The sequence below is a fragment of the Crinia signifera genome, chromosome 19, assembly GCF_055691185.1.
Source record: "Crinia signifera chromosome 19, ASM5569118v1, whole genome shotgun sequence".
NCBI lineage: Eukaryota > Metazoa > Chordata > Amphibia > Anura > Myobatrachidae > Crinia > Crinia signifera.
In genome coordinates, this window is record NC_139226.1 from 50,471,157 (window position 1) to 50,497,286 (window position 26,130).

Sequence of the window (26,130 nt, forward strand, 5' to 3'; positions counted from 1 at the left end):
ATCAATCGAAACTGCCATCCATCATAATCTATATTAACAATATATCTATATTAAGCATACACCTACCCGCCTCTATTACTATATGTGACTCTATACTAATTTTACTCCCCCTCACCAACATCCCTATACCATCATTTTTGTTTAATTTTGTACCACTCCACAAAACTTCTCCCTCTTTCCATTCCTCTTTTTTCGGGGGGTCAAAAATCCCACACTCCTGGAGACAAAAAATTTCACCATTTAAAGTCTTCAAAAAATCAAATATTGCAGTCCTCCTCCCCTTAGCTTTACAACTTCTCACATTTAAGGAAATAATTCCTATTTTTTTACAAGCAATTTAGACACTTTTTATTTTAGCAACTTTGTTCAAGACATTTCATCAGATACTTCATTTCTCTCTGAGATCGCAGGCATCAGTTCTCCCATCAGCTGTCTGGTAAAACGCTCATTCTCTCTTGCTCTTTTTCTAACATCTTGCTCGATCTCTTCTTTGGACATTCTGACTATGGGCGGTATCCAATGTGAATACCGGCGAGGTGCAGCGAATCCTGTTTAGGATTCGCTGCACATTCGCCACGTTCCGGAGCCTCGCCGGCTCCGGTATTCAACGAGTCAGGGGCTCGCTGCCCCTGACCGGCGAATATGAGCTCCTGCGGCGAACGCCGCAGGGAGCCTGAAGACGGTGGCAGGCAGAGAGATGGAAGTCTCTTTGCCTGCCCCAGAGCGTATGTGGGGGGGAGGTGGGCTCCCCGGGTGCCAGGCAGCACAGGCTGCCCCCGGGGTGCCAGCAGGGGACCGCATATATTCACTACGCCCGATCATGAATATTTAATGATCGGGTGAAGTGAATATATGAATATCTAATGAGCGGCTCGGCTCCGGCGCCCCCTGCTGGCTGCTGTGTAAAAAAAATATATATATATATATATTTTTTTTTTTAAATTAAATATATATTCATGTGCTTACAGCACATGAATACAAATAGCATGCCCCTCCTCAGAATAAAATTCCTGATTTTTTGACACCAAATGTAAAAAACAAAACACTTTATTTTAAAAGTTCACCTTCCACTTCACCATAAAAAGATAGCGATTGCTACTCGGTGAATCATGGCGAAAAAAACCTTCAAGTGTATTCGCCATCTGGTCATTGAATAGGGTGATTCACCGTTTTAGTCAGAAATTCGCCAAACAGCACAAATTCGCCATAAAAACATGGCGAATCAGGCTCATTGAATACCGCCCTATGCCCATAAGAGGCAGATTCGCCAAAGCCTGCTTATGAGTCATCATAACCCGACTCCGCATCACTGGCTTCTATTCTGGGCTTTTTCGCCGTATTCTGCTGCTCCGGACCTCTGAGCGCATCAGGGGTTTTCATGAAATCTGGGTCTGAGCTCCGTCAGAGCTCACGCTGCTGACAGGGCTAAGCGCTCCACTATACAGACTGCAATTACCGGGACTGTAATTGGCTGGGCTGAAAACGACCGAGCCATCAGCCGCATCTCCCGTCTGCTGTTCAAAAAAAGTGTCCGTTAGTTCTGGCACCATGTCCTCGGGCTCCCCCTCCTCCACAAGGGATTGTCGGGGTTTCTGCTGCGGGGGGTTTTGGTGGAGGTCTGGGGTACTATCTGCACTTTCATCTTGCACCATCATTATTACTTCATCAGCAGCTTTACTGAGGCTTTCCGCAAAGATTGCTGCTTCTTTTTCCTCCTCTGCACATTTTTCTTTCCTCACCCTCTCAACCCTTTCTTCATAAACCTGGGCATTTCTCTGTGCATATTCCTCAGGAGATTTCCCCTTTTTTGTCTCCTCTGAGACTTTAGGACAATTTCTAGCATTATGTCCTACTGACCCACATAAATCACACTTTTTTGGTGAAGTACAGTCTTTTGCCTCATGTCCTGCACAATTGCAGTTTCTGCAGGTTTGCTCATTATTGCAGTCCTCTCTCCTATGACCAAACAATCTGCATTTTCTGCAATAATCCGGTTCTCCCGGGTAATACAGATAACCTCGGAAATTTCAGATGGAAAAGCTTCCAGGAGGGTGTTTTAAACCATCAATGCCACCTCCTTCATCTTTAAGGCGCACCCAAAATTTCCACTCTCCATTAAAGATCCCCAATATATTTTTCCCCATCACACCTCCTCTCACATTGGAGCAATATTGCCACCATTCTTTCCAGCTCCACAAAAGGGTCATAAATACGTATTGTTAGAGGTCTTTCCTCTACCAATGCAGGGATCACCTCCGCCCCTTCCATGATCCATCATCTCCTCATTTTTATATTTCTTTAGTTGCCACAGACCTTTTTCAGCAAAAGTCACATCCAGTAAACATAAAGCCGGAATCTCCTGTACACAAAAAATTTCTTTCCTCTGCACACCGCATGCTTTTTCAAGTACCTCCTCCACCAAATACCTTAATGGTCCATTGCCACAGCACCTCTGATGAAGCAACAGCGAAACGGCCATCTGAACTTTTTTACTTAGATGCCGCACTGAGCGGCACACATCAGTTGCGCTCCATACCCCTGTTAAGGAACCGGCAATTGCTCCCTTCCTGGAGCTAGACTGAGACGGGCTATCACTCCTGCCCGCGTCTGACGAGTTGACACTGAACCCTTTTTATTTAGATACCGCACCGAGCGGCACACATCAGCTGCGCTCCATAACCCTGGTAAGGAACCGGCAATTGCTCCCTTCCTGGAGCCAGACTGAGACGGGCTGTTACTCCTGCCTGTGTCTGACGAGGAGACACTGAACCCTTTTCATTTAGAGACCGCACTGAGCGGCACACATCAGCTGCGCTCCATACACTGGCAAATGAATCGGCAATTGCTCTTTTCCTGAAGCCAGACAGAGACGGGCTGACACTCCTGCCCACGTCAGACAAGGGGATGCCTTCCTCCTAGAGCCATATGGAAACCCTAATCTGATCCCGGCTCGCAAGCAGCACCCACAGGGGATATCCTCACCTAACAGCCGCAAATTAGAAGCAAGCTGTCCCCTGGACACGCACTATCTACAGGGAGACTGATCATAATTTATCAGAGTGGACCAAGAGCATTTGGATACACCTGACAGTCCTCCTGAATCCTGCAGAGACCTAGCTAAGTATACTGCCTGCCTTCGGGCTCACTAGCATGACCACTGACACAATGTCGATATGTCTATAGTACATAGGTATAAATGTGTATAAGCATTCTTATGTTTTCCTTGAATTAGACTATAGATAAAAAAGCTTTGACTTTAAATTCTGATATGTGTCATATATGCTCGAATTAACGGAGCTGAATTTGCTAGACAGCGTTACCCAGCAATATGCAAACTTGCTATGAGAGAGACAGCATTGTAATATAGAACCACTATTTACCTAAGTTCTCTGCGCATAAACTAATACAGGATCGGGGAGCAATTCCTTATTGCGGAATTAACTCAACAAGACAGATACATATATATAGTTGCTTAAATATAGCACCTAAATTAAATTATTCATTGATATGCTACATATCTTTATTCTATTTTCATACTTTGAGTGAGGCAAATCTTAGTTTCACTCTTCTTGGTTCTCCCTCCCCTGTCAGGGATCGCTCATTTTCCCATCAATGCCTGAGGTATATGGGTAAAAAGCAGCATCCGTGACTAGGAAGAGTTATTACCTCTGCTACTCCACAACTATATGTTTTCTGGGCTCTCTCATTGGATCTCATGTGTGTATAACTTTCCTGCAATGACCCAGTGTTAACCAGGTGGTTTTCCACGCTGAGCCCCAACAGCAGAAGCCCTCTGACTCCTTTAGTAGGCGTTACAAATCCGCATGCACTCGCTCACTTGCAAAACATGCACAAGTGTATCCCCCTGCAAGCAGCAGCAGTAGCAGCGGATTTAAAGGAGATTCTCCTCTCTTTCCCTTTTTCCTGATTAATTCTTTCCTTACGCATGTAATACAATTTAAACAACTAACTATATATATGTACACTGTAGCACAAGAAGGCACCCCTCCCCCTCCCTTTTTCTGATCCATCAAAGTCTAAAGAAGTTATGTTATGGCATCCTTAAAAAGAAAAGTGGGCTAATGATTAATAGCCACACACTGCACTGATGTTTACTAAATTTACTGTATATTATGTTTTTTTGAGATACTCGATTTGTTGGTAGAAGATCCCTGAGTATAATAGAAGACAGATTAATTATAGGTTTTGAATCGACCATATATCTAGCTACTCCCATTTGGATACAAAAATCTAGTTTTCTTATATCAGGGATACTCTTCCTTCTATTATCAGTGGTGTCTGACTATATACTTAAACAGCCCTGTATATATTTTGTTTTTGTCTGCACTACCTGACCGTCTGAGACTAAAGTGACAATTGTGGTAACAATAGACTAGAAACCATAGGACTCGGTATCAGTAAGACACGAAACTGATTAATTGTATTGCAACACTCTCTTAAGAACTTGTGATTTTTGTTTTGTTTGGAGTTATTATCTGCAGCATCGTAGTGCAATACCAGAAACTGTGAGACTGCATACTAGTAAAACACTGAACTGACAACAGTATTGCAACATTATTTCGAACATTTTTGATTTTGTGTTGCCATTTGCAGTATCACAGTACAATTTGATGTAAAAATAATTAGTGGTATAATATCACATTACAAGTGTATCAGATACTCCATTATAAAGTATATTTCGCTAGCTTGCAATCAAGAATACGTAGCAAAATCATATAGAAGTACAATAGCTACAATTTGTCCTGTCTAGTAGAGATAATTTCTCTCGACAGGGGATGTGTGTTTTATGTATGTATGTATCATTGTATTGTCTTTATGGTTGATTTTGAAGGACAGAAGCTACAGGATAGATACTTACAGTAACTGTGACTATTAATTCTGTGACTATCAAATAGAGAATAAAAATTCTTTCTTTTTCCTGTCCAGGAGACACAGTTTCTCTTTGACAGGTGATAAATGTTTCATGTATGTGTGTAAAATTGTTCTTGTCCTTATGGTTGGCTCCCAATATTTTAAATAAATAACCCAATAAAAGCTTAGTTTTAAAAATACAATAATACTTAACAAATCAAGTTGTGCCCCTAAAAAAGAGAGAGTTCTTTTCTTTCCTTCTTGTGTGCCACAGCGCCTCATCAGCTTCAACCGAATGGTATTCTTTACAGTTGTCATCTTGGCACGTCAGCAGAATAAACGACCACTCCAAACAAAATAAACACCTTTCGATCCCTCCTCCGGACTCCAGGGGTCCTCCACAGGGAAGGAACCACTAAACGACTCCGGCTTCGACCTCAGCAACAGCTTTGATCGCAGCCAAAAGGCCGAGAAGCGATAACTTGGGGTCCCAGCAAAGCGCACAGACCGGAATTCAGCCACCAACACTGGTAGAGATCAGCACCACGGACAAATCTAACACACACACATCACATATTTGTCGTTACAGTCTGAAAGATACCTGGGTTTTCGACAGGTGAATAGGACTTGAACTGCTGGACAGGCCAGGTACAGGAAGACAAGCAGGCATCCATCTGATTCTGTGATTATGTCGTCGGCGCCTTCTATGTAGGAGGCCGAATGTGCATGTGCTCCGCCCCATCTGTTGACGTCGTGTCAACAGACACACACACACTTATTAGGCAGACGACTAACAGGCAACCAGCAGCAGCCAGCTGTCTCCTCGCTCTTTGCTGCATGCCTGTGTCCCTGACGAACTGCTGCTGACTAAATCAATCAGCTGCTACAGAGCAGGAATCTTGCCCAATCAGGTGCAATGACGGCTTACCTGTTGAGCCCATTCAGCAGCAGTAGACAGTCAGATAGACAAGCATTGTTGTGGCAGGCCCCTGTGTGACATCACAGTCTGCCCTCTATGACATCACAAGCTGCACACTTGGATTCCGGAACCTGACAGCCAGACAGTCAGTTGGAACAGACAGGCAGACAGGACAGTCATGTGTAGGTGAGCTGTGTGGGGGCCAATGTTTTCTTTTATTGGCAGTTACCACCAAAATCATGGTCCGAAGAAGGTAAGTGATACTTTTTCTAAATACCCCTCTCAAGGATCAGCACATTTTTGGCTTGAAAAAAAAAAAGACAAATAATAAAAACAAAAAATAAGAGAAAAGAGAGAAAAAAAAAGAAAACAAAATATAAGTTACAAAAAATATAAGAGAAAAGAAAAAAGAAAATAAATAAATATAAAAGAGAAAAAAAAGGAAAAATAAAAGCCATTTTAAATTGAGAGGAAGGGGTCCAAAAATTCCAATGTTGTGATTCAGTTGATATTTCTGTGGTAAGATGGTAGGTAAGTCACATAGGGCCTTATTCTGGTCGGTGCGGCCGGAGCCGAATATGCGGGCAGGACGTGCGTCCTAAACCCCGCCTTTCTTACGGATCGCTCACTCCGTCCGAATGCGGTAATCCGCTAACCGCACGGAGCACGAGTGAATTTCTTACGGATACACCTCCTCCATCTCTTGGAACCTCCCCCATCATTCGATGGTCGCAGAACATCGAATGCAGGACCGAGTGGTCCGCCAGCTCCCGCAACCTCAGACCACACGGGCATTTCTCTGTGCAAAAGCAGGGATATGGGCGGGCAGCTGACATCCGGCAATGTCATATGTCCGCCCCCTACACGTGCGTCACGGCCGCATTACCATACGTACGTGTAAGCACCCAACAGGGAGTTACCTTATGGATGCGGCGGGGGTCGTGCTTCCCCAATCTCCGGATCTCAGTCAGGAGTCTTCTCAGAATGCAGGAATGGGCACAGAACACTCCACTATCAGATTAGGTTGACCTTTTATTTTCAAAGCAGTCACTGAGGACATCAACCCCTATTTGTAAATGCGTCACAATATTTCCACTACAAGTGGGCAACGTGCAACAGTGTAGAAATGTTCTACTATGCAATAACCATTCAAATAACAGGAAATGTTTTACGGTGCAATAAACATTCAAGTAAAAGGAAATGTTTTACGGTGCAATAAACATTCAAGTAAAAGGGAAATGTTTTAGGGTGCAATAAACATTCAAGTAAAAGGGAAATGTTTCATAGTGCAATAAACATTCAAGGAAAAGGAAACGTTTTACGACACCTTTCTCTGTACTAGTGACGTATCCCAAACTAAGCTAAAGTTACCGGTAACCTACTCAACTTACACCTGACAGTCCTTCGCAACAATTGTATAATGTCCTAACTCGCAGGCCCTAATGGCCCGACCTGTGCACAGGGGTTTGGCTGGGGCCCATGGTGGTGCACATATCCAGTCGTGGGACAGGGGTAGGGTCTGCCTAATGCCTTGGGTATTTACTGGCCCTTTACCAAGGGTATCCTGAACTGGAACAAAGAGTACTCCACGTAGTCCTCGGGGGAAGAGGGTATGCAGTCTTAGCAGCAGTGAGGAGGCCTTCTCGGCCCTTATAGTGAACGAGTTTCCTCACTGGGTAGGGCGGTGAAGGGGGAGGTCTTGGGGAAGGCTTTGAAGATCTTGCGTCCGGCTGGGATCAGTAAGTCTTCGCCAGTGCTGTGTACCCTCCTGGGACTGCTAGTGTGGGCGCCTAGACGTTGCCACAATCAGCTACACAGGACTACTGGCCACTGGCCTGCACTGTGACTCTCTATGCAGCCTCAATTGGTACAACCCTGTCATGCGCTAGGGGTGTCCATGGGTCCCTGACCCTATAATGTGCCTGGCGGGCGATATAATAGGGGTGGTAGGCAGGGGCACAGTGTGCAGTAAGGTACCTGTATCGGCTGCAGGTGCTGGTTCCAACCAGTCTCGATCTCCCGGACTCTGTCACCGCTGATCTGTCCCTGGTGACTGCATCAATGGTGCCTCTGCTGTCCAGGCTCTGCTGCTGCTTGCACCATGCTGCTGGGCTCTGGCTACTGTGCTCTGTGCTACCCACGTGCTGGCTGCTGGGCTCTGTGCTGCCCACGTGCTGGCTGCTGGGCTGGCACTTAATATTTACTGCAGGGCTCTGGCAGCTTGACACTGTGACTGCTGTGTTCTCTTGAACAGTTTGCAAGCTGCCTGACTGGCTCCTTCTCTCACAGGCTGGGCTGCCACTCATTACTGGAGCTCTGTGCTGCTCAAGTGTCTGGCAGGTCAGGGGTCACAGGTGCCACACTGCTGTCTTCCTCTCTCTAGGTTGCCCAGTGTCTTTCAGGCTGCATGGAGAAGTCTCCTCTCTCTGTGCTAGCTGCTAACTTCATCAATCACGCTGCTGGCTCAGGTCACCTCTGACCTCTCTCTTCCTGTCACACTCCAGCCTGTCTGTGTTTAACTCTTTAGGTCTGAGCTGTGCCTAGTGCTGGAGTATATTAACCCCTGGTTAACTGGAATGCACGGCATCTATTATTCCACAGTTATGGGGTGTTACATACGCCCAGCGTTTGCATGGGAACGCCCATGAAACGCGGGGTGTAAACATATGGTAATGAGCCCAAACAGCCCTTCACGCCCCTCTCCACCCCCTGTTCGTAGTGTACACATTTCATGCGGAATTTGGCCGTGCGTCCCGTTCGCACATGCGCAGAGACGCCTCTGCACATGCGAAGACACAAAACATCGGCGGCACGAACGCACGCGGACATTACCGCACCAACCAGAATAAGGGCCATAGTGTTTCCATATATTTTGGGAGGTCGCAGCGACCAATAAGTCATATAATTTAGGCAGGCTTCAGGTCTTTTGACTAGGCTGCACATGCTGATTTCAAGTGTAGTGTCACGCAAACTATTAAACTGCCTTGACTCCAGGAAGGACAAATAAAGGAGTCAAGAAATAGTCACAAAATGATCCACTGGAGGCCGGAATTCAAAATCTTTATGCACAAGGGTTAAACCTTGAAGCAAATGCATGCATTTATAAATACAAAGTTGGAACAGTGCAAAAACAATTGATACGCATCAAGTGCCAGGAATGGCAATAGTCTATTTTTGGATATCCGATTAGAAAGGTGCACCGGTCCTGGAAGTACTGCAATACCAGGTCAATGCGTGGAGTGGACAGAGCAAGCTCTTCTTCCACTCGATCTTAGCCAAAAGGCCGAGAAGCGATAACCCGAATGGGGTCGAAGCAAAGCGCACGGACCGGAATTCGGCCACCAACACTAGTGGAGATCAGCACCACGGACACATCTAACACACACACATCACATCTTTGTCGTTACAGTCTGAAAGATACCTGGGTTTTCGACAGGTGAAAAGGACTTGAACTGCTGGACAGGTACAGGAGGACAAGCATCCATCTGACTCTGTGATTATGTCATCGGCGCCTTCAGGGTAGGGGGCCGAATGTGCATGTGCTCCGCCCCATCTGTTGACATCGTGTCATCACACACACACCCATTAGGCAGACGACTAACAGGCAACCAGCAGTAGCCAGCTGTCTCCTCGCTCTTTGCTGCATGCCTGTGTCCCTGACGAACTGCTGCTGACTAAATCAATCAGCTGCTACAGAGCAGGAATCTTGCCCAATCAGGTGCAATGACGGCTTACCTGTTGAGCCCATTCAGCAGCAGTAGACAGTCAGATAGACAAGCATTGTTGTGGCAGGCCCCTGTGTTACATCACAGTCTGCCCTCTATGACATCACAAGCTGCACACTTGGATTCCGTAACCTGACAGCCAGGTCAGTCAGTTGAAACAGACAGGCAGACAGGACAGTCATGTGTAGGTGAGCTGTGTGGGGGCCAATGTTTTTTTTTATTGGCAGGTACCACCAAAATCATGGTCCGAAGAAGGTAAGTGATACTTTTTCTAAATCCCCCTCTTAAGGATCAGCACATTTTTGGCTTGAAAAAAAAAAGACAAATAATAAAAACAAAAAAAAAGAGAAAAGAGAGAAAAAAAAAGAAAATAAAACAAAATATAAGTTACAAAAAAATAAAACAAAAAATATAAGAGAAAAGAAAAAATAAAAGAAATAAATATAAAAGAGAAAAAAAAGGAAAAATAAAAGCCATTTCTAATTGAGAGGAAGGGGGTCCAAAAATTCCAATGTTGTGATTCAGTTGATATTTCTGTAGTAAGATGGTAGGTAAGTCACATAGTGTTTCCATATATTTTGGAAGGTCGCAGCGACCAATAAGTCATATAATGTAGGCAGGCTTCAGGACTTTTGGCTAGGCCGCACATGCTGATTTCAAGTGTAGTGTCACGCAAACTATTAAACTGCCTTGACACCAGGAAGGACAAATAAAGGTGTTAATGGTGATTTAAAATATAACCAGAGTGACGATAAGTGAAAAGCGTTGGTTACGTAATAAGTCCGCAACCAACGTACCCTTTATACCTAACTACGTGCGAACAAAGCGTAGCGCAGCGTAGCGTACCTTTTATTGTATTATGTATACCAAGAACCAATACCTTATTCAGAGATTCCTTCGCAGTACTTTGTCTCTAATCTGCGAATATACCTTATCGGACTGTGTCCGCAATATACCTTATCGCTATTATGCGAATAAACAGACACGACCACTGAATAGGAATAAGGAGATTAGAACTCCGTAAAAGGTTTGTATTTAAGTCCCTAATGGACAAAAGGGGGTTACAGAAATAAGAATAAACAGGTATAACAGGTGATACAATATACTAACAATGAATACTAAACAGACTCTGCTAAGGGGAGAGAAAACAGATACAAGACACAATCAGCCAATCAATACAATATGGATAAATACCGTTAATGCAACCGTTTACCGTGGTCATCTAGTATGCGAAGCGCAGTCCGGTCAGAGCTCACTATCGTTCAGGAATGAGCGATAGTCCGGTAGGAAGATCCAGGGAAAGTAGATGTGCCGAAGAGAGCGAGCCTGCTCCGGGTCGCCTATCTTATAGGGTCAGTATGTATTTATGAATTTATGTGTGATAGTATGGCTACTCTTCTGGTCCACTTTGCCACGCATACTCGGGTATGGAAACTTTATTTGCGCAACTCTGCGAACCAAAATGGCGGCCATACTATCCTAAAATGGCGTGTGTGTAACTCGACTTCCATAGTCCACCCTTTAACAGTAATTATAAAACTGTTACAATATAAAAACATTTCACACGACAGTACAGAAATTCATAATCCTAACAGAGAAATTGGGATACATGAATTAAACATATAAGGGGAGTAAGCCATCTGCTCTCGGCCGATCCAGGATCATGGATAAACGATGGGCCGCATTTATCGAACAACCTACTCAGGGTCACGAAGGATAATGTACAATTTTGGGATAAAAATAAAAACAGGGGTGGTTACAACATATACACGTTCACAAATATGGTTTCCTTAAAGGGAGGTGGTTTCGATTTTAGGGTCATATACCAAATCCTGGTCTTCCTCTGTATCTCTCGTTCTTACACTCATGATTTCGGTACGTTTTGTCTTTCCCCGGGTCACCACCTTTATACATTTGAACAATAGCACAAAGACTATGATGGCACCACCGATACAGAGAAGGAGTTTTCCTATGCTAGCTATGATCCCTTGCGCCCATTCTCCTAAACCAGAGAACCAGTGCATTGGATTCAACCAGGAGGTCCATTCACTAACTTTGTTACCTATTTCTGCCAGGCTGATATTATGTTCCCTTCTAAATTCCCATTTAAGCTGAAGAATCTCATCCATCCGGTGATCGATGATTTCTTCTGGGTCTTCAGTATTGTTGGTGATGTATGTACAACATTTCACCCCAAACTGTGTAGAAAGGGTGACACAATATCCTCCTGTCATAGCTGTCAGATAGTTCAACACCATCCGATGTTGGACCAGCTCTCTTTTGTATGCTTGCAACTCTTTTCCAGTGTATCTAAAGGTGTCATCATAAATCTCAGTGATGTTATCTATCAAGCTGGCTAATGCTTGTATATATTTAAAATTTATGACTCCTCTGGCGGTATGGGTGATATCTAAAGCAATGAGGAGTTGGATACCGAACGACTCGTGTATCATTTCGGAAGCTAGGGGTTCTTTCCTGATGGTTAAATCCCTTTTATGGATTTGGTCATAATGGGTATGAGTGTAAGGAGGAGAAATACCTCTGTGTATGTTCATCATCTCATCATGTGTGAGGGTCATCACTTCCGGTAACACTCTGCCTAGATAACAAATACCAACGTAGTTCATGGAGAGCCATTTGTACGCCCTCCTACCACAAATATAATAAACATCGTCAGGGAGAAAATAGGGGACAGAGTATTTCATGATCTTGTCACACATTATCCATAAGAACATCCCCGTCCCCTGTTCCCTGACTTGTTCCTCACAGATTTCTGGCTGTAGGGTTACATTACAGTAGCCGGCTGATACTCTGCCGGCCATCATTTTACTTCTCTTCACCGTGTAGACATATTTATAGTGTCTCCCACTGGTTCGGATTTTTAACAACAATTCTTTATCAATAGGCTCTCCATCTGGACGCTGGGAGTAAGTTATTGTCTGGTTATGCCATGTCACTTCCCAAGTACCAATCGCTCTGGAACTCGAGAAGTTCATACATACCAGGGACTTATCCACTTGGTATGGGTGTAATCTAAGACTAGGGGACCTGGTATACAGGTATCTCTTATCCAATGGCCTCCCCTTATTTAATACGCTTATCTCTGAAATATTAAGCGGGTATGGGACTAGGCCTACACTACTCCTTTTATGTAACACTTGTGAACACACCCAGCATTCTGTTTGGTTTAAAACCTTACCCACTAGTGAGTGGTAATCACTCAAGGGATGTCGGCCGGTAGTTGCCTTACTTGTCGACTGACATCGCTGGATGCATTCTTCTTCCATTTTAGGTTGACAATATCTACAGACACAGTACTCACCAGACAATAACTCATCACATAGCCCTTGAACTACGTTTCCCTCATACCTTTTACCTTCTCCTGTCATGGGCAAAGTGTCAAGCTGGTTTAGGGATTCTACCTCACCCATATCTGGGTCCATTATTACACTGTCAGAACTCCGCTCCGATCGCTCTAGGATGTGGCAGCCACCGAGTATCTTTGGGTGAATAAAAGAACACAGAAAGAAAACAAAGACATATATGCATAGCTGTGAACCTTTTGCTTGGAGTCCTTCCATCATCTCTACCAGGGGACTTTTATTTTGCTCTGCTCTTAGACCTTTGTTCGCTCAGGTTGCTCGACCTTGGCTGCTTCTCAGTGTTCCCGAAACAATGCTTCTAGCGACACTTCTTCTCTCTCGCTCTCTGCACACTGGGACTCTGGGTTACTGGCTTTCTTGCAGTGGGACGAATGTATCCAAGTCTCTCTCTCTGCGACTTTAATTGATGTAGTGCTGGTCAACAAAACTTGGTACGGTCCTTCCCAACGGTCTATCAAACAACCTGAGCGTAAAAAATTTCGGATCATAACAAAGTCTCCTGGTTTAAGATTATGACAATTCTCTGTAGGCATATCAGGGTTCAGTAATTTCAGCTGCTTTTGTTGCTCCCTTAGCTGTTTGTTTAGCTTTAGGAGATACTGTACAGTTAGCTCATTGTTACATTTGAGATCATCCTGTGGGTCTATCATGATGTGTGGCTGCCGACCAAACAATATCTCGAAGGGGGACAAGTTGAGCGGAGTCCTGGGAGTGGTCCTAATGCTATACAGCACAATAGGCAGTGCCTCTGGCCATAACAACCCTGTTTCAGCCATAACTTTACCCAATTTGTTCTTAATAGTACCATTCATTCTCTCAACTTTGGCGCTCGCCTGGGGACGATATGGAGTATGAAGTTTACTATTAATCCCCAGGAGTTTACACATGATTTGGAAGACCTCTCCTGTGAAATGAGTGCCTCTGTCACTCTCAATGACCTTTGGGATACCATACCTACAGACAAACTCCTGACATATTTTCTTTGCTGTAAAGGTAGCAGTGTTGGAGGCAGCGGGGAAAGCCTCCACCCAGCTAGAAAACATGTCAACACAAACTAATACATATTTCAAATTCCTACAGGGTGGTAACTGTATGAAGTCGATTTGTATTACCTGGAAAGGGCCTTCTGTAGGAGGGATGTGGGATGGCTCTGTTGGGATGGCTTTTCCAACGTTCTTCCTCAAACAGGTGAGGCATGACATTGCCACTCTACCTGCTTGAGAAGCGAACCCTGGTGCACACCAGTAGGCCTTTACCAGCTTGCACATACCTTCCTTCCCAAGATGTGTCAGCCCATGGGCCGCCTCGGCTAGACTAGGAAGGTATGCTCTGGGGGCCACTGGTTTCCCGTGTCCATCTCTCCAAAGTCCGGTAGACTCTTGGCCACATCCCTTCGACTTCCATACTGCTCTTTCCTGTGGGGAACACAAATTCTGCATGTCTATCAGTTTGGATGTGGATACTATGTTCAGTGTACAAAGGTTGGTAGGATGGGTGAAAATATTTACAGGGCATGCGGCCCTTTTCGCTGCCTCATCAGCGCGGCTGTTACCAAGTGACACCGGGTCCTTCTCTGATGTGTGAGCTTTGCACTTGATAACAGCCACTCTGTCTGGAAGCTGAATAGCTCCCAGAAGTCTCCTAATATATGTCGCATGCGCCACTGGTGTGCCAGCCGCCGTCATGAAATTTCGGAGGCGCCATAGGGCTCCAAAATCATGGACTACTCCGAAAGCATATCTGGAGTCGGTATATATGTTGACTGATTTTCCTTGGGCCAGTTCACATGCTCTGGTTAGTGCCACCAGTTCCGCTACTTGTGCTGAGTGAGGTGGTCCCAAGGGTTCAGCTTCCACAATACCTTCTCCATCTACTACTGCGTAACCTGTGCACAGCTCTCCCGTGTCCGTCTGTCTATGACAGCTACCATCTGTGAATAAGGTTATGTCTACCTCACTTAATGGGCTGTCGCTTATGTCAGGACGTGCTGTGAAGGTCTGATTCAGGTAGGACATGCAATCATGTTTGTCCTCACTCTCACTAAACTCTGCTTTACCATATTCAGCAACATTCCCATCACCCTCCACCCTTTGTGCCTTGGAAGGCACATGAGGAAGGAATGTGGCTGGGTTTAGTGTGTTGCATCTTTTGATGGTAATATTTACTGGGGCCATCAGCGCCAGTTCCCACTTAGTGAACCGTGCTGAGGACACATGACGTGTTTGGGCAGAATTTAGGAGGGCAGAGACAGCATGGGGAGCATGAACAGTTAGATCGTGTCCCAACACTACGTCCTCACTCTTACTTACTAGTTGTGCTATTGCAGCCACACTTCGTAAGCAAGTTGGGAGTGAGCGTGCTACTGTGTCCAGCTGGCCACTGTAGTACGCTATTGGTCGGTTGGCATCACCATGTTTTTGTACAAGCACTCCTGCCGCACACCCACCTGATTCAGTTCCGTACAGTTCGAAGGGTTTCCCATAATCTGGCATTCCCAGTGCTGGGGCCTTTGTTAGGCTCACCTTTAGTTCCTCGAAAGCCAGCTCAGATTCCTCAGTATGAGAGACCCGATCTGGCTTAGTTGAGGAAACCATCTCTTGTAGTGGTAATGCCAGAATAGAGAAACCTGGGATCCAGTTGCGACAGTATCCACACATGCCTAGGAACGTACGGATCTGATGCTGGGTCTGTGGCAGTACCATATTCTGAATCGCTTGGATTCTGTCGTCGGTGAGGTGTCTCAGCCCTTGGGTAAGGCAGTGGCCCAGATACTTAACCCTGGTCTGGCATAATTGCAGCTTATCCTTTGATACTTTATGTCCTGTCTCTGAGAGATGCATCAGCAGCTGTCTAGTGTCATCCACTGATGACTCCAGTGACTCAGAACACAACAATAAGTCATCAACATATTGTATCAGTATCGAACCACTCATGGGTTGAAAGGATTGTAAACAATCATGCAAGGCCTGGGAGAAGATGCTGGGGCTGTCTATGAATCCTTGGGGGAGTCGTGTCCAGGTATACTGTACTCCTCTGTAAGTAAAGGCGAACAGATACTGGCTGTCAGGATGCAAAGGGACGGAGAAGAATGCTGAACACAAATCAATGACTGTGAAATGAGTACAATGAGGTGGGATTTGCATTAGGATGACAGCTGGGTTTGGCACTACGGGGAATTGGCTCTCAACTACCTTGTTTACCCCTCTTAAATCCTGCACTAGTCTGTAGCCCCTCCCCCCGCTCTTTTTCACGGGAAAGATGGGACTATTGGCCGTGCTGGAAGTTCTAACTAGGATTTCCTGTTGGAGCAATCGTTGGATCACTGGAAATATTCCTAGCTCAACTTCAGGTTTTAAAGGGTATTGCGGTATTTTTGGGGCTATCCTGCCTTCTTTTAAGCGGATTTCTACTGGAGCTACATTTGCCATTAGCCCAGCGTCCTGTCCATCTTTAGTCCAAAGGGAACCCGGTATTTGTGCTGTAATTTCAGCTACCCTAGATGGATTTGATTCTACAACAGTAGAACACAACATTAGCCTCTGAGGACTGTCCAGCATATCTTGCACTTCTTGTGTAAGATTTTTAGGAGTGTCCAGGAATACCCCATCGGGGGTGCAATAGATGACACATCCCATTTTGCATAGTAAATCTCTACCCAGAAGGTTAGTCGGGGCCGCTGCAGCCAACAGGAAAGAGTGTTTGGTATGCAAAGGCCCGATTGTAACCTCTGCTGGTTTCGTCAGTGGGTAATGTTGTATTTTTCCTGTTACCCCAATTGCCGCTACTGATTGGTTAGTGAAACCCAAGTGAAGAGGAGTGTTGAGAACAGATCTGGCCGCCCCTGTATCAACCAAAAAGGTTTGCCTTACTCCAGCTATATCAACCTTCACCTGAGGTTCTTCTCCAAGGTGTTGAGTTAATCTAACTGGCTGTAGGATACAGGTATGACCTGTTTCCTATTGTCTGACCTGCGTTGCCCTTAGCACAGTGTCAGCCATCAGATGGGGAGGAGGCATGTTGCGTGACCTGTCTGTCTCCTCCCATTGTCTAGGGGCTGGGTATCTCCGTGTCTCACCTCTGTGAGATTCCCATTCTCGCTTATGTGTTTGGTAACTCCTGGGGTTTCCTGCCCTACAATGAGCTGAGTAATGACCTTCCTTATTGCAGTTGTAACAGATAATTGGTTTTCTACCTGTGTCCCTGGTGTTTCGTGGTTGTTGGTATGCAGCTTTGTTTGGGGCATTAGTAAGGGCTTGGATGCTAACCATCATCAGTTTGTCAGTTTGCAGTTCCCTGTGCTTCTTGATGTTGCGGTCGTGGTCCACAGCAGATTCCCGTAGGGCATCCACTGTCATTCCACGCCAATTTGGAAAAGAAGTTTGGACTCTGGCTCTCAGGTTTTCCCTAAGCCCTTCCACCAGCACAGAGACAATCATCTCCCTCAGGTGGGGGTCGTCCTTAGGCTCGGAGACACCAGTGTACTTTGATACCTCCAGTAAGGCCTTTGTGAAATAATCAGCAGCAGTTTCGCCATCTTTCTGTTTGATGGTGAAAATCTTGCTATATTCTACTGCCGCAGGAAAATATACTCCCAACTGTAAGTTAATCAGGCGTATATTCTCCTGGTTGATCTCATCATTTATCTCCTTGTCCACTTTCAATCCACTATCCTGAATGAATTTCGGGATGTCAATGTGAGTGGGGAGACAGGCCCTCAACATGATTCTCCAATCCTTGTTGGTGGGCTCATCAGAGTTTCCTAGATCCCTTACAAATTTCCGGCACACTGCCAGATCTTTCCTTGGGTCAGGGAAATCTGTAATGATGGACCGCAGCTCTAACCGTGTCCATGGGTTTAGCATGGTCATCTTCCTGGTAGGTATCACACCCTCTCTGTCTGCCTTACCATAGGGAACCTCCAGTGTGCGTACAGGGTATGTTTGTACCACATTCGCATTACTGGGACCTGCTTGGGAGTCAATTGTGTCTGTGCTGTGTGGTGCATCATTACCTGAGTCCGATACTATGCTGTTGGCATCAGCCGTCTCCTCCTCCTGTGCTGGGGCCTCAACAGCGGGTTGAGCTTTTCCCTCAATCATATTAATTGCATGAGAGACGGCCAGTGCCAACAGCTGCTCGTTTTCCTCTCGGGTTTCCTTGTAAGGGGATAAGACAGGGTACAGGTTAGCAACGGATACATTATTACTTATTCCTTTCTTATGCGTCATTATCCCCTTCGGCACATATGGGGGTGGGGGAGCTGTTCCTATTGTGGCGGTGGTTGCATTTATATTGTGGCTGATTGCGTCAGGTATTGCCAAACCTCTGTTTCCCCATTGTTCCTGTCCTTCCTTCTGCCACAATTTAAGAATATTTATATGCTTCACTCTCTCCTTACGACTGGAGAGTAGGCATATTTCATCTTTTACTGCCGATAAGATTTCCGGATCGAAGCTACCAACACTGGGAAATTCTAACTTGCTGCCTTGTCATTTTTCTCCATTTATTTTGGTAAACAACTGCGAGTTCACCGTGCTTCTTGCACATAATAAAAGCAGCCGATCCTTTTGGCCGGCTTGCTTCCTCCCTAACATGCACGTTATCACAGCGTGACCCGTTATTACCCATAGTTACAGGAATAAACGTTCACAGCTTAATAGATATCGGTGGGTTATTACTTATCTGAGAGCTCCCCAAACACTCACTTCTACAGCTTCCTAGAACATCCCACAGTCAAGCAGGTGCGAAGGATACGAGGTATGATACTCAATCACCAAGTCTTTCAACTAGCAGCGAACTTCTAGCCAACTTGCTTGATGCGGCACAATTTTTCCAGGGTATAACAAACTTGTTTTCCTATACCCCCAAAAATCGGATTTCTAAAGTAGCTAATCGGAAACAAGTGCGTTCCGATGTATCTTCTTGTACCCTCCTAGCGGAATCAATTCCACTGAAGGGGCAGTTCCTATGGGCACGTCGTCACGTGAACCCTAACCTTGTCCTACTTGGACTGTCCTACACTGGACTACACTGCGCTTGAGTCGTGTCGTCACACACCCGTTCGCCTCAGTTATTTTTCACACTGGGCGCTGGTTACACCTTGGTCTTATGCATATATTTGAAATATTTCTGTACAGAAAATCTTCCCAAGTTGGTAGCTTTTCACTGGATACTTATGCAGGTATAAATCCCTTATAACACTCTATAGGAATCTATTAAAATAATGCTTGAGTTGCTTGTTAAAAAAAAAAAAAAAATGAACAAAAAGAAAAAAACTTATTTTCTTTTATTAATCACCGCCTCATTCGCAGTATATTGCTATACTGTTTAAATAAAGCTAGTGGTTAAATACTGTTCACCTTTGAGTTCCTATGTGTGCTGCATGTGCAGTACCAATGAACAGCCACGTGTGTACATGCACTGTTCACAGGCCGCCGATGAATCGGCCACCCACGTGTTCTATAGTGTATTTGCAAGGTTGCACTCGGGTTTCGCTATACGCAGTAATTGCGCCTAAATGTGGAATAAATCCCTTAACTCCGTCCGAAAGTTACGTATCAAGATGCGAAATAAATCCCGCACTTAATCCGTAAATCTCGTACAAAGATGCGAAAATTTCCCGATATGGGCACGTGCGCGCGCACCTTGCGTAATACACAATAGACGCTTTACGTTACTGCAAAAGGCCCAGGACTTGTCGCCACGTGGCTGAGTCCCTGGTTTTGCAGTAACTAACAAAATGTTATAGCTTTGCACAGAGGGGATCCTCTATGTACTATAATAAACACAGACTCCACGTGTGCGAACCTTATCGCACGTGGTACATATACTATAATAAACAAGCAGCCCAAGACACTATACCCCGTTAAACTACTTGTGGCAGGCAGAAGTACAGTTTACTAAACACTTAGGTATGATATGCTTTAAAACACGTGGCTTTCACTTATTGTACTCCGGGTTCAGCGCTAGCACTTCCCGAACCCCGCACCGCCGCGGACTCGGCCTATCCAGCAATGGAAACAAATAAATACTTCCACCCTTTTGCTGGTATAGGTCGGGTCGCACGCCTGGTACTGAGTTCTGGAATGTGGAGCGGACGGACGATGCCCCCAATTGTTAATGGTGATTTAAAATATAACCAGAGTGACGATAAGTGAAAAGCGTTGGTTACGTAATAAGTCCGCAACCAACGTACCCTTTATACCTAACTACGTGCGAACAAAGCGTAGCGCAGCGTAGCGTACCTTTTATTGTATTATGTATACCAAGAACCAATACCTTATTCAGAGATTCCTTCGCAGTACTTTGTCTCTAATCTGCGAATATACCTTATCGGACTGTGTCCGCAATATACCTTATCGCTATTATGCGAATAAACAGACACGACCACTGAATAGGAATAAGGAGATTAGAACTCCGTAAAAGGTTTGTATTTAAGTCCCTAATGGACAAAAGGGGGTTACAGAAATAAGAATAAACAGGTATAACAGGTGATACAATATACTAACAATGAATACTAAACAGACTCTGCTAAGGGGAGAGAAAACAGATACAAGACACAATCAGCCAATCAATACAATATGGATAAATACCGTTAATGCAACCGTTTACCGTGGTCATCTAGTATGCGAAGCGCAGTCCGGTCAGAGCTCACTATCGTTCAGGAATGAGCGATAGTCCGGTAGGAAGATCCAGGGAAAGTAGATGTGCCGAAGAGAGCGAGCCTGCTCCGGGTCGCCTATCTTATAGGGTCAGTATGTATTTATGAATTTATGTGTGATAGTATGGCTACTCTTCTGGTCCACTTTGCCACGCATACTCGGGTATGGAAACTTTATTTGCGCAACTCTGCGAACCAAAATGGCGGCCATACTATCCTAAAATGGCGTGTGTGTAACTCGACTTCCATAAAGGAGTCAAGAAATAGTCACAAAATGATCCACTGGAGGCCGGATTTCAAAATCTTTATGCACAAGGGTTAAACCTTGAAGCAAATGCATGCATTTATAAATACAAAGTTGGAACAGTGCAAAAACAATTGATACACATCAAGTGCCAGGAATGGCAATAGTCTATTTTTGGATAACAGATTAGGAAGGTGCACCGGTCCTGGAAGTACTGCAATACCAGGTCAATGCGTGGAGTGGACAGTGCAAGCTCTTCTTCCACTTTATCTTAGCCAAAAGGCCGAGAAGCGATAACCTGAATGGGGTCCCAGCAAAGCGCACGGACTGGAATTCGGCCACCAACACTGGTGGAGATCAGCACCATGGAGACATCTAACACACACACATCACATCTTTGTCGTTACAGTCTGAAAGATACCTGGGTTTTGGACAGGTGAATAGAACTGGAACTGCTGGACAGGTACAGGAGGACAAGCTGGCATCCATCTGACTCTGTGATTATGTCGTCGGCGCCTTCTGGGTAGGAGGCCGAATGTGCATGTGCTCCGCCCAATCTGTTGACGCCGTGTCAACACACACACACCCATTAGGCAGACGACTAACAGGCAACCAGCAGCAGCCAGCTGTCTCCTCGCTCTTTGCTGCATGCCTGTGTCCCTGACGAACTGCTGCTGACTAAATCAATCAGCTGCTACAGAGCAGGAATCTTGCCCAATCAGGTGCAATGACGGCTTACCTGTTGAGCCCATTCAGCAGCAGTAGACAGTCAGATAGACAAGCATTGTTGTGGCAGGCCCCTGTGTGACATCACAGTCTGCCCTCTATGACATCACAAGCTGCACACTTGGATTCCGGAACCTGACAGCCAGACAGTCAGTTGGAACAGACAGGCAGACAGGACAGTCATGTGTAGGTGAGCTGTGTGGGGGCCAATGTTTTCTTTTATTGGCAGTTACCACCAAAATCATGGTTCGAAGAAGGTAAGTGATACTTTTTCTAAATCCCCCTCTCAAGGATCAGCACATTTTTGGCTTAAAAAAAAAAAAAAAGACACATAATAAAAACAGAAAAAAGAGAAAAGAGAGAGAAAAAAAGAAAACAAAATATAAGTTACAAAAAAAGAAAACAAAAAATATAAGAGAAAAGAAAAAAGAAAAGAATTAAATATAAAAGAAAGAAAAAAAGGAAAAATAAAAGCCATTTTAAATTGAGAGGAAGGGGGTCCAAAAATTCCAATGTTGTGATTCAGTTGATATTTCTGTGGTAAGATGGTAGGTAAGTCACATAGTGTTTCCATATATTTTGGGAGGTCGCAGCGACCAATAAGTCATATAATTTAGGCAGGATTCAGGTCTTTTGGCTAGGCCGCACATGCTGATTTCAAGTGTAGTGTCACGCAAACTATTAAACTGCCTCGACTCTAGGAAGGACAAATAAAGGAGTCAAGAAATAGTCACAAAATGATCCACTTGAAGCCAGATTTCAAAATCTTTTTGCACAAGGTTAAGCAAATGCATGCAAATGAAGCAAATGCATGCATTTATAAATACAAAGTTGGAACAGTGCAAAAACAATTGATACGCATCAAGTGCCAGGAATGGCAATAGTCTATTTTTGGATAACCGATTAGGAAGGTGCACCGGTCCTGGAAGTACTGCAATACCAGGTCAATGCGTGGAGTGGACAGAGCAAGCTCTTTTTTTGATTGAAAAAGCAGGTCTTTATTGTACATAAAGAATGCAAAAAACAGACGATAACAAATATCACACATATACCGTGTAGCAGCACAGCCAAAACACAGTACACATGCAGACAGTATAGTACATATTATAAAATGCAGTACAAGATAAACTCACACTATAGACTATACTATGCACTATGCATTCTAACGGTAACATTTACACAACAGTATACAAGACTATGGGTGTGGAGGGTAGGGGGTGGGGGAGGAGGAATCACATGCCCGAAGCTTTATTGACCAGACAGACATATATAAGGGGAGGGCAATAAATAGAAATACATCAACAAAACAACAGACATTGTGAAGTGAGGGGGAAGGGGCCACGGTCCCAAAGTCTTATAAAACAGTCCAAACAAGGGGAAAGGACCAGAAGAAAAGGGGTTTAGTCCTCTTCTTCCTCAGGGCTATCCCGAATGGAATAGTCTCTGAGCAGGCTGTGAACCAGCCTGCGGCAGTCCTGAACGGACATTCTCTCCCTCCTCAATATGAGTCGATTTCTGGCAAACCACAAAGCGTCCTTAACACAGTTTATAAGGCGCCAGGCTTCCTGGGTCGCCCCATACGTGTGGGTGCCCGGGAATAGTCCATACAATACCGAAAGGTATGAAAGACAGTTCCTGGGCACGGAGTCCTTGAATTCAGTCTCTAGGGCATCCAACAACAACTGTGCGTAGGTGCAGTCCCAGAAGATGTGCATGGAGGTTTCTTCATGCACAAAGCACCAGGGACAATGTCTATACCTACACAAGTTTCGGGAGTGCATGAATGACCGGTGAGGTAAGCCCCCCTGAATGGCCATCCATGACAAGTCTTTGTGTCTATTTGTGAGCCTTTTGGAGGCCACATACTCCCAGACAAACTTGGCAGTTGCTGAAGGGAGCCCTGAAATTGGTTCCATGACGTCTTTGGCTCTGATGAGCTTGTGGACAGTTTTAGGTTTCCACAAGTCGGGTTTCAATCCCTCCAGTTGGTGCTCCCTCACAAACTTGGACACATCCAGGTAGAACCATGGAGTAGTCCAGTTGTAAGGGATGGAGCTGTCCCACTAGTCCCATTTAAGGGTCCTCCACATTGGTAGGAGGAAGAAGCGGGACATGGAGTTCCCCGCAGAGCCGGCACAATTGTCTATCAAAGTTCTGCGGATACAGTTACATGCAAAGAAGGCTCTCAGCATAGTTGGAATGTCTGGAATGCCTTTGCCACCTTTGAGGGGATCTTTGTACATAACAATACGCTTGACTCTGTCCATTTTGGAGCCCCAGATGAAGTGGAACACAGCCCGTGTGATGGCCTTGCAGATCGCCGCCAGAGGTGGCCAGGCCTGGGCGGTGTACTGAAGAACAGGAAGAATCTCATTCCGCAGCACAAGTGTTTTCCCTTCGATGGTAAGGTCTCTGAGACTCCACAATCCCAGTTTCTGACGCATTGTCGCAAGTCTTTCATCCCAGCACTTCAGGGCTGCTCCATCTCCTCCGAACCAGACACCAAGGATCTTGATGAGGTCTGGCTTTACCGTGAAGGGAAATGGGGCGGAGGATGACAGGTGCCACTTTCCGAAGAGCATAGCCTCTGACTTCCCAAGGTTAACCTTTGCTCCTGAAGCACGGCCGAAGTCCTCGCAGGTCTGGACGAGAGCTGTCACTGATCTCTGGTCTGCGCAGAACACAGTGACGTCATCCATGTACAGCGAACACTTGGCCTCTGGGTGGTCTGGACCCGGTGCGGTGATCCCTCTGATCTCTTGATTTTGCCTGATGGATACAGCGAAGAGCTCTATAACACAAACAAAAAGAAGAGGTGAAAGAGGGCAGCCTTGTCTGACCCCAGACATGACAGAGAAGGGGTCAGTCTTCCAGCCGTTCACCAACACCGAGCTGTAAATGTCAAGGTACATCAGGTTAACATACGAACAGAATAGCTCACCAAGACCAAATTTACGCAGTACCTTGCCCATCAGCTCATGGGAGACACGGTCAAAGGCCTTTTCCTGATCAAGACTGATCAGGGCTGTGCACACATTACGGTCTTTCACGTAATGGACCGTGTCTCTGAGGAGGGCAAGGCTGTCTGCGATTCTGCGGCCGGGAATGGCGCAGGTTTGGTCTGGGTGAACGATCTGCCCAATGACAGCCTTCAGCCGGTTGGCCAGTACCTTGGCGAGGATTTTGTAGTCCACGTTCAGAAGAGAGATGGGACGCCAATTTTTCAGGTCACATCTCTCCCCCTTACGCTTGTACAAGATCGTGATCATTCCTTCCCTCAGCGAAGGAGGCATTTTGCCCTCCACCACCATCTACTCGTACAGCTCGAGCAGGTCCGGGCCAATGAGATCCCACAGCGCAACATAGAGCTCTGCTGGGAGACCATCACTGCCCGGAGTCCTGCCCTGCCTAAAGGATTTAGCGGCAGAGAGCACCTCCTCCAACGCCAGGGGAGCGTCCATGGCTGATTTACCTGCAGGATCAATAGTGTTAGTGATACCTGACAGGAACTTATCCGCCTCATCGGTGTCTGTAGTCTTAGGGGAGTAGAGGTCGCTGTAGTAGTCGCGAACGACCTTCATCACGCCCTCCTTCCCCTGTCTGGGGATGCCATTCTCATCACGCAGCTCTGTCAGGGGCGTATGGCCAGAGTGGAGTTTCCTGAAAAAGAAAGAAGTGCACTTCTCACCCTTCTCCAGATTCTCCACCTTGGAACGGAAGACGATACGTCTGGACTCCTCCTCAAAGTGCCTTTTCAGGCTCTTTTTGGTCTCGTCCAGGTCGTCCTTCACGTCCCAGCCGCACCGCTGGAGGTCCACCATGGACTGGAGCTCACGCTGCAGTTTTCTGAGGTTCCTCTTACGGTCGCATGCCTGGATACGCCCTTTAGCCTGAAAGAAACTGCGGATGTTAGATTTGGCATATTCCCACCAATCAGACATACAGTCAAAATAACATTTGTCATTCTTCCATGTGATGTAGGCATCCTTAAGCTCAGCCAGTACTTCCTCCCTTTCCAGTAAGGCACAGTTCAACTTCCAGGAGCCTGGGCCAGATGGAAAACCATGGCCCAGAACCCCTTGGAAGAGAATGCTGTGGTCAGAGAAGAAGCAGGGAACCATAGAATGCCTAACCTGCTGCACTGCCCGGGATGTGAACACAAAGTCAATGCGGGAACGCACGGAGCCATCGGGGCGGCTCCATGTGAAATTCACGGAGCGGCCTCCATGGAGCACACAGCGTCCCGCAGTGACGCTTCAGCCACCATTTCCCGGAGCAGATTGGACGTGATGTCCAGCTTCGCAGAGTTGCAGGTGCTTCGTCCATCCCCTTCGATCGGGCAGTTGAAGTCTCCAGCCATCACTACACCCCTGGTGGTGGCGAGCTGGGTCCACAGGGTCTGGAATAGTTCCAAACGCTTATTCTTGATAGGTGAAGCATACACGCAGATAAGCCTGATAGGCTCACCTGCCCAGGAGCCGTCTACAACAAGTAACCTGCCGCAGACAAGCTCCTGAACAGAATCCAGCTTGAAGAGGCTCCCCCTGATCAGAATGGCTACCCCTGCAGACTTCTTCCACTTGATCTTAGCCAAAAGGCTG

At 45.8% G+C, this 26,130-nt stretch overlaps 1 protein-coding gene and 2 pseudogenes across 1 annotated transcript; all 3 read right to left on the reverse strand.

Moving 5' to 3' along the window:
- Window positions 1-1,376: 1,376 nt before the first annotated feature.
- LOC146041539 (uncharacterized) lies at window positions 1,377-25,650 on the reverse strand. Its single transcript, XM_083161498.1, has 3 exons — window positions 25,029-25,650; window positions 23,781-24,320; window positions 1,377-1,822 (listed from the first exon to the last, which is right to left on the reverse strand). Exons 1-3 carry the CDS (start codon window positions 25,648-25,650, stop codon window positions 1,377-1,379), a joined length of 1,608 nt encoding a protein of 535 aa, XP_083017624.1.
- LOC146044455 (U2 spliceosomal RNA) lies at window positions 8,981-9,086 on the reverse strand (annotated as a pseudogene).
- LOC146044469 (U2 spliceosomal RNA) lies at window positions 20,993-21,098 on the reverse strand (annotated as a pseudogene).
- Window positions 25,651-26,130: the final 480 nt, after the last annotated feature.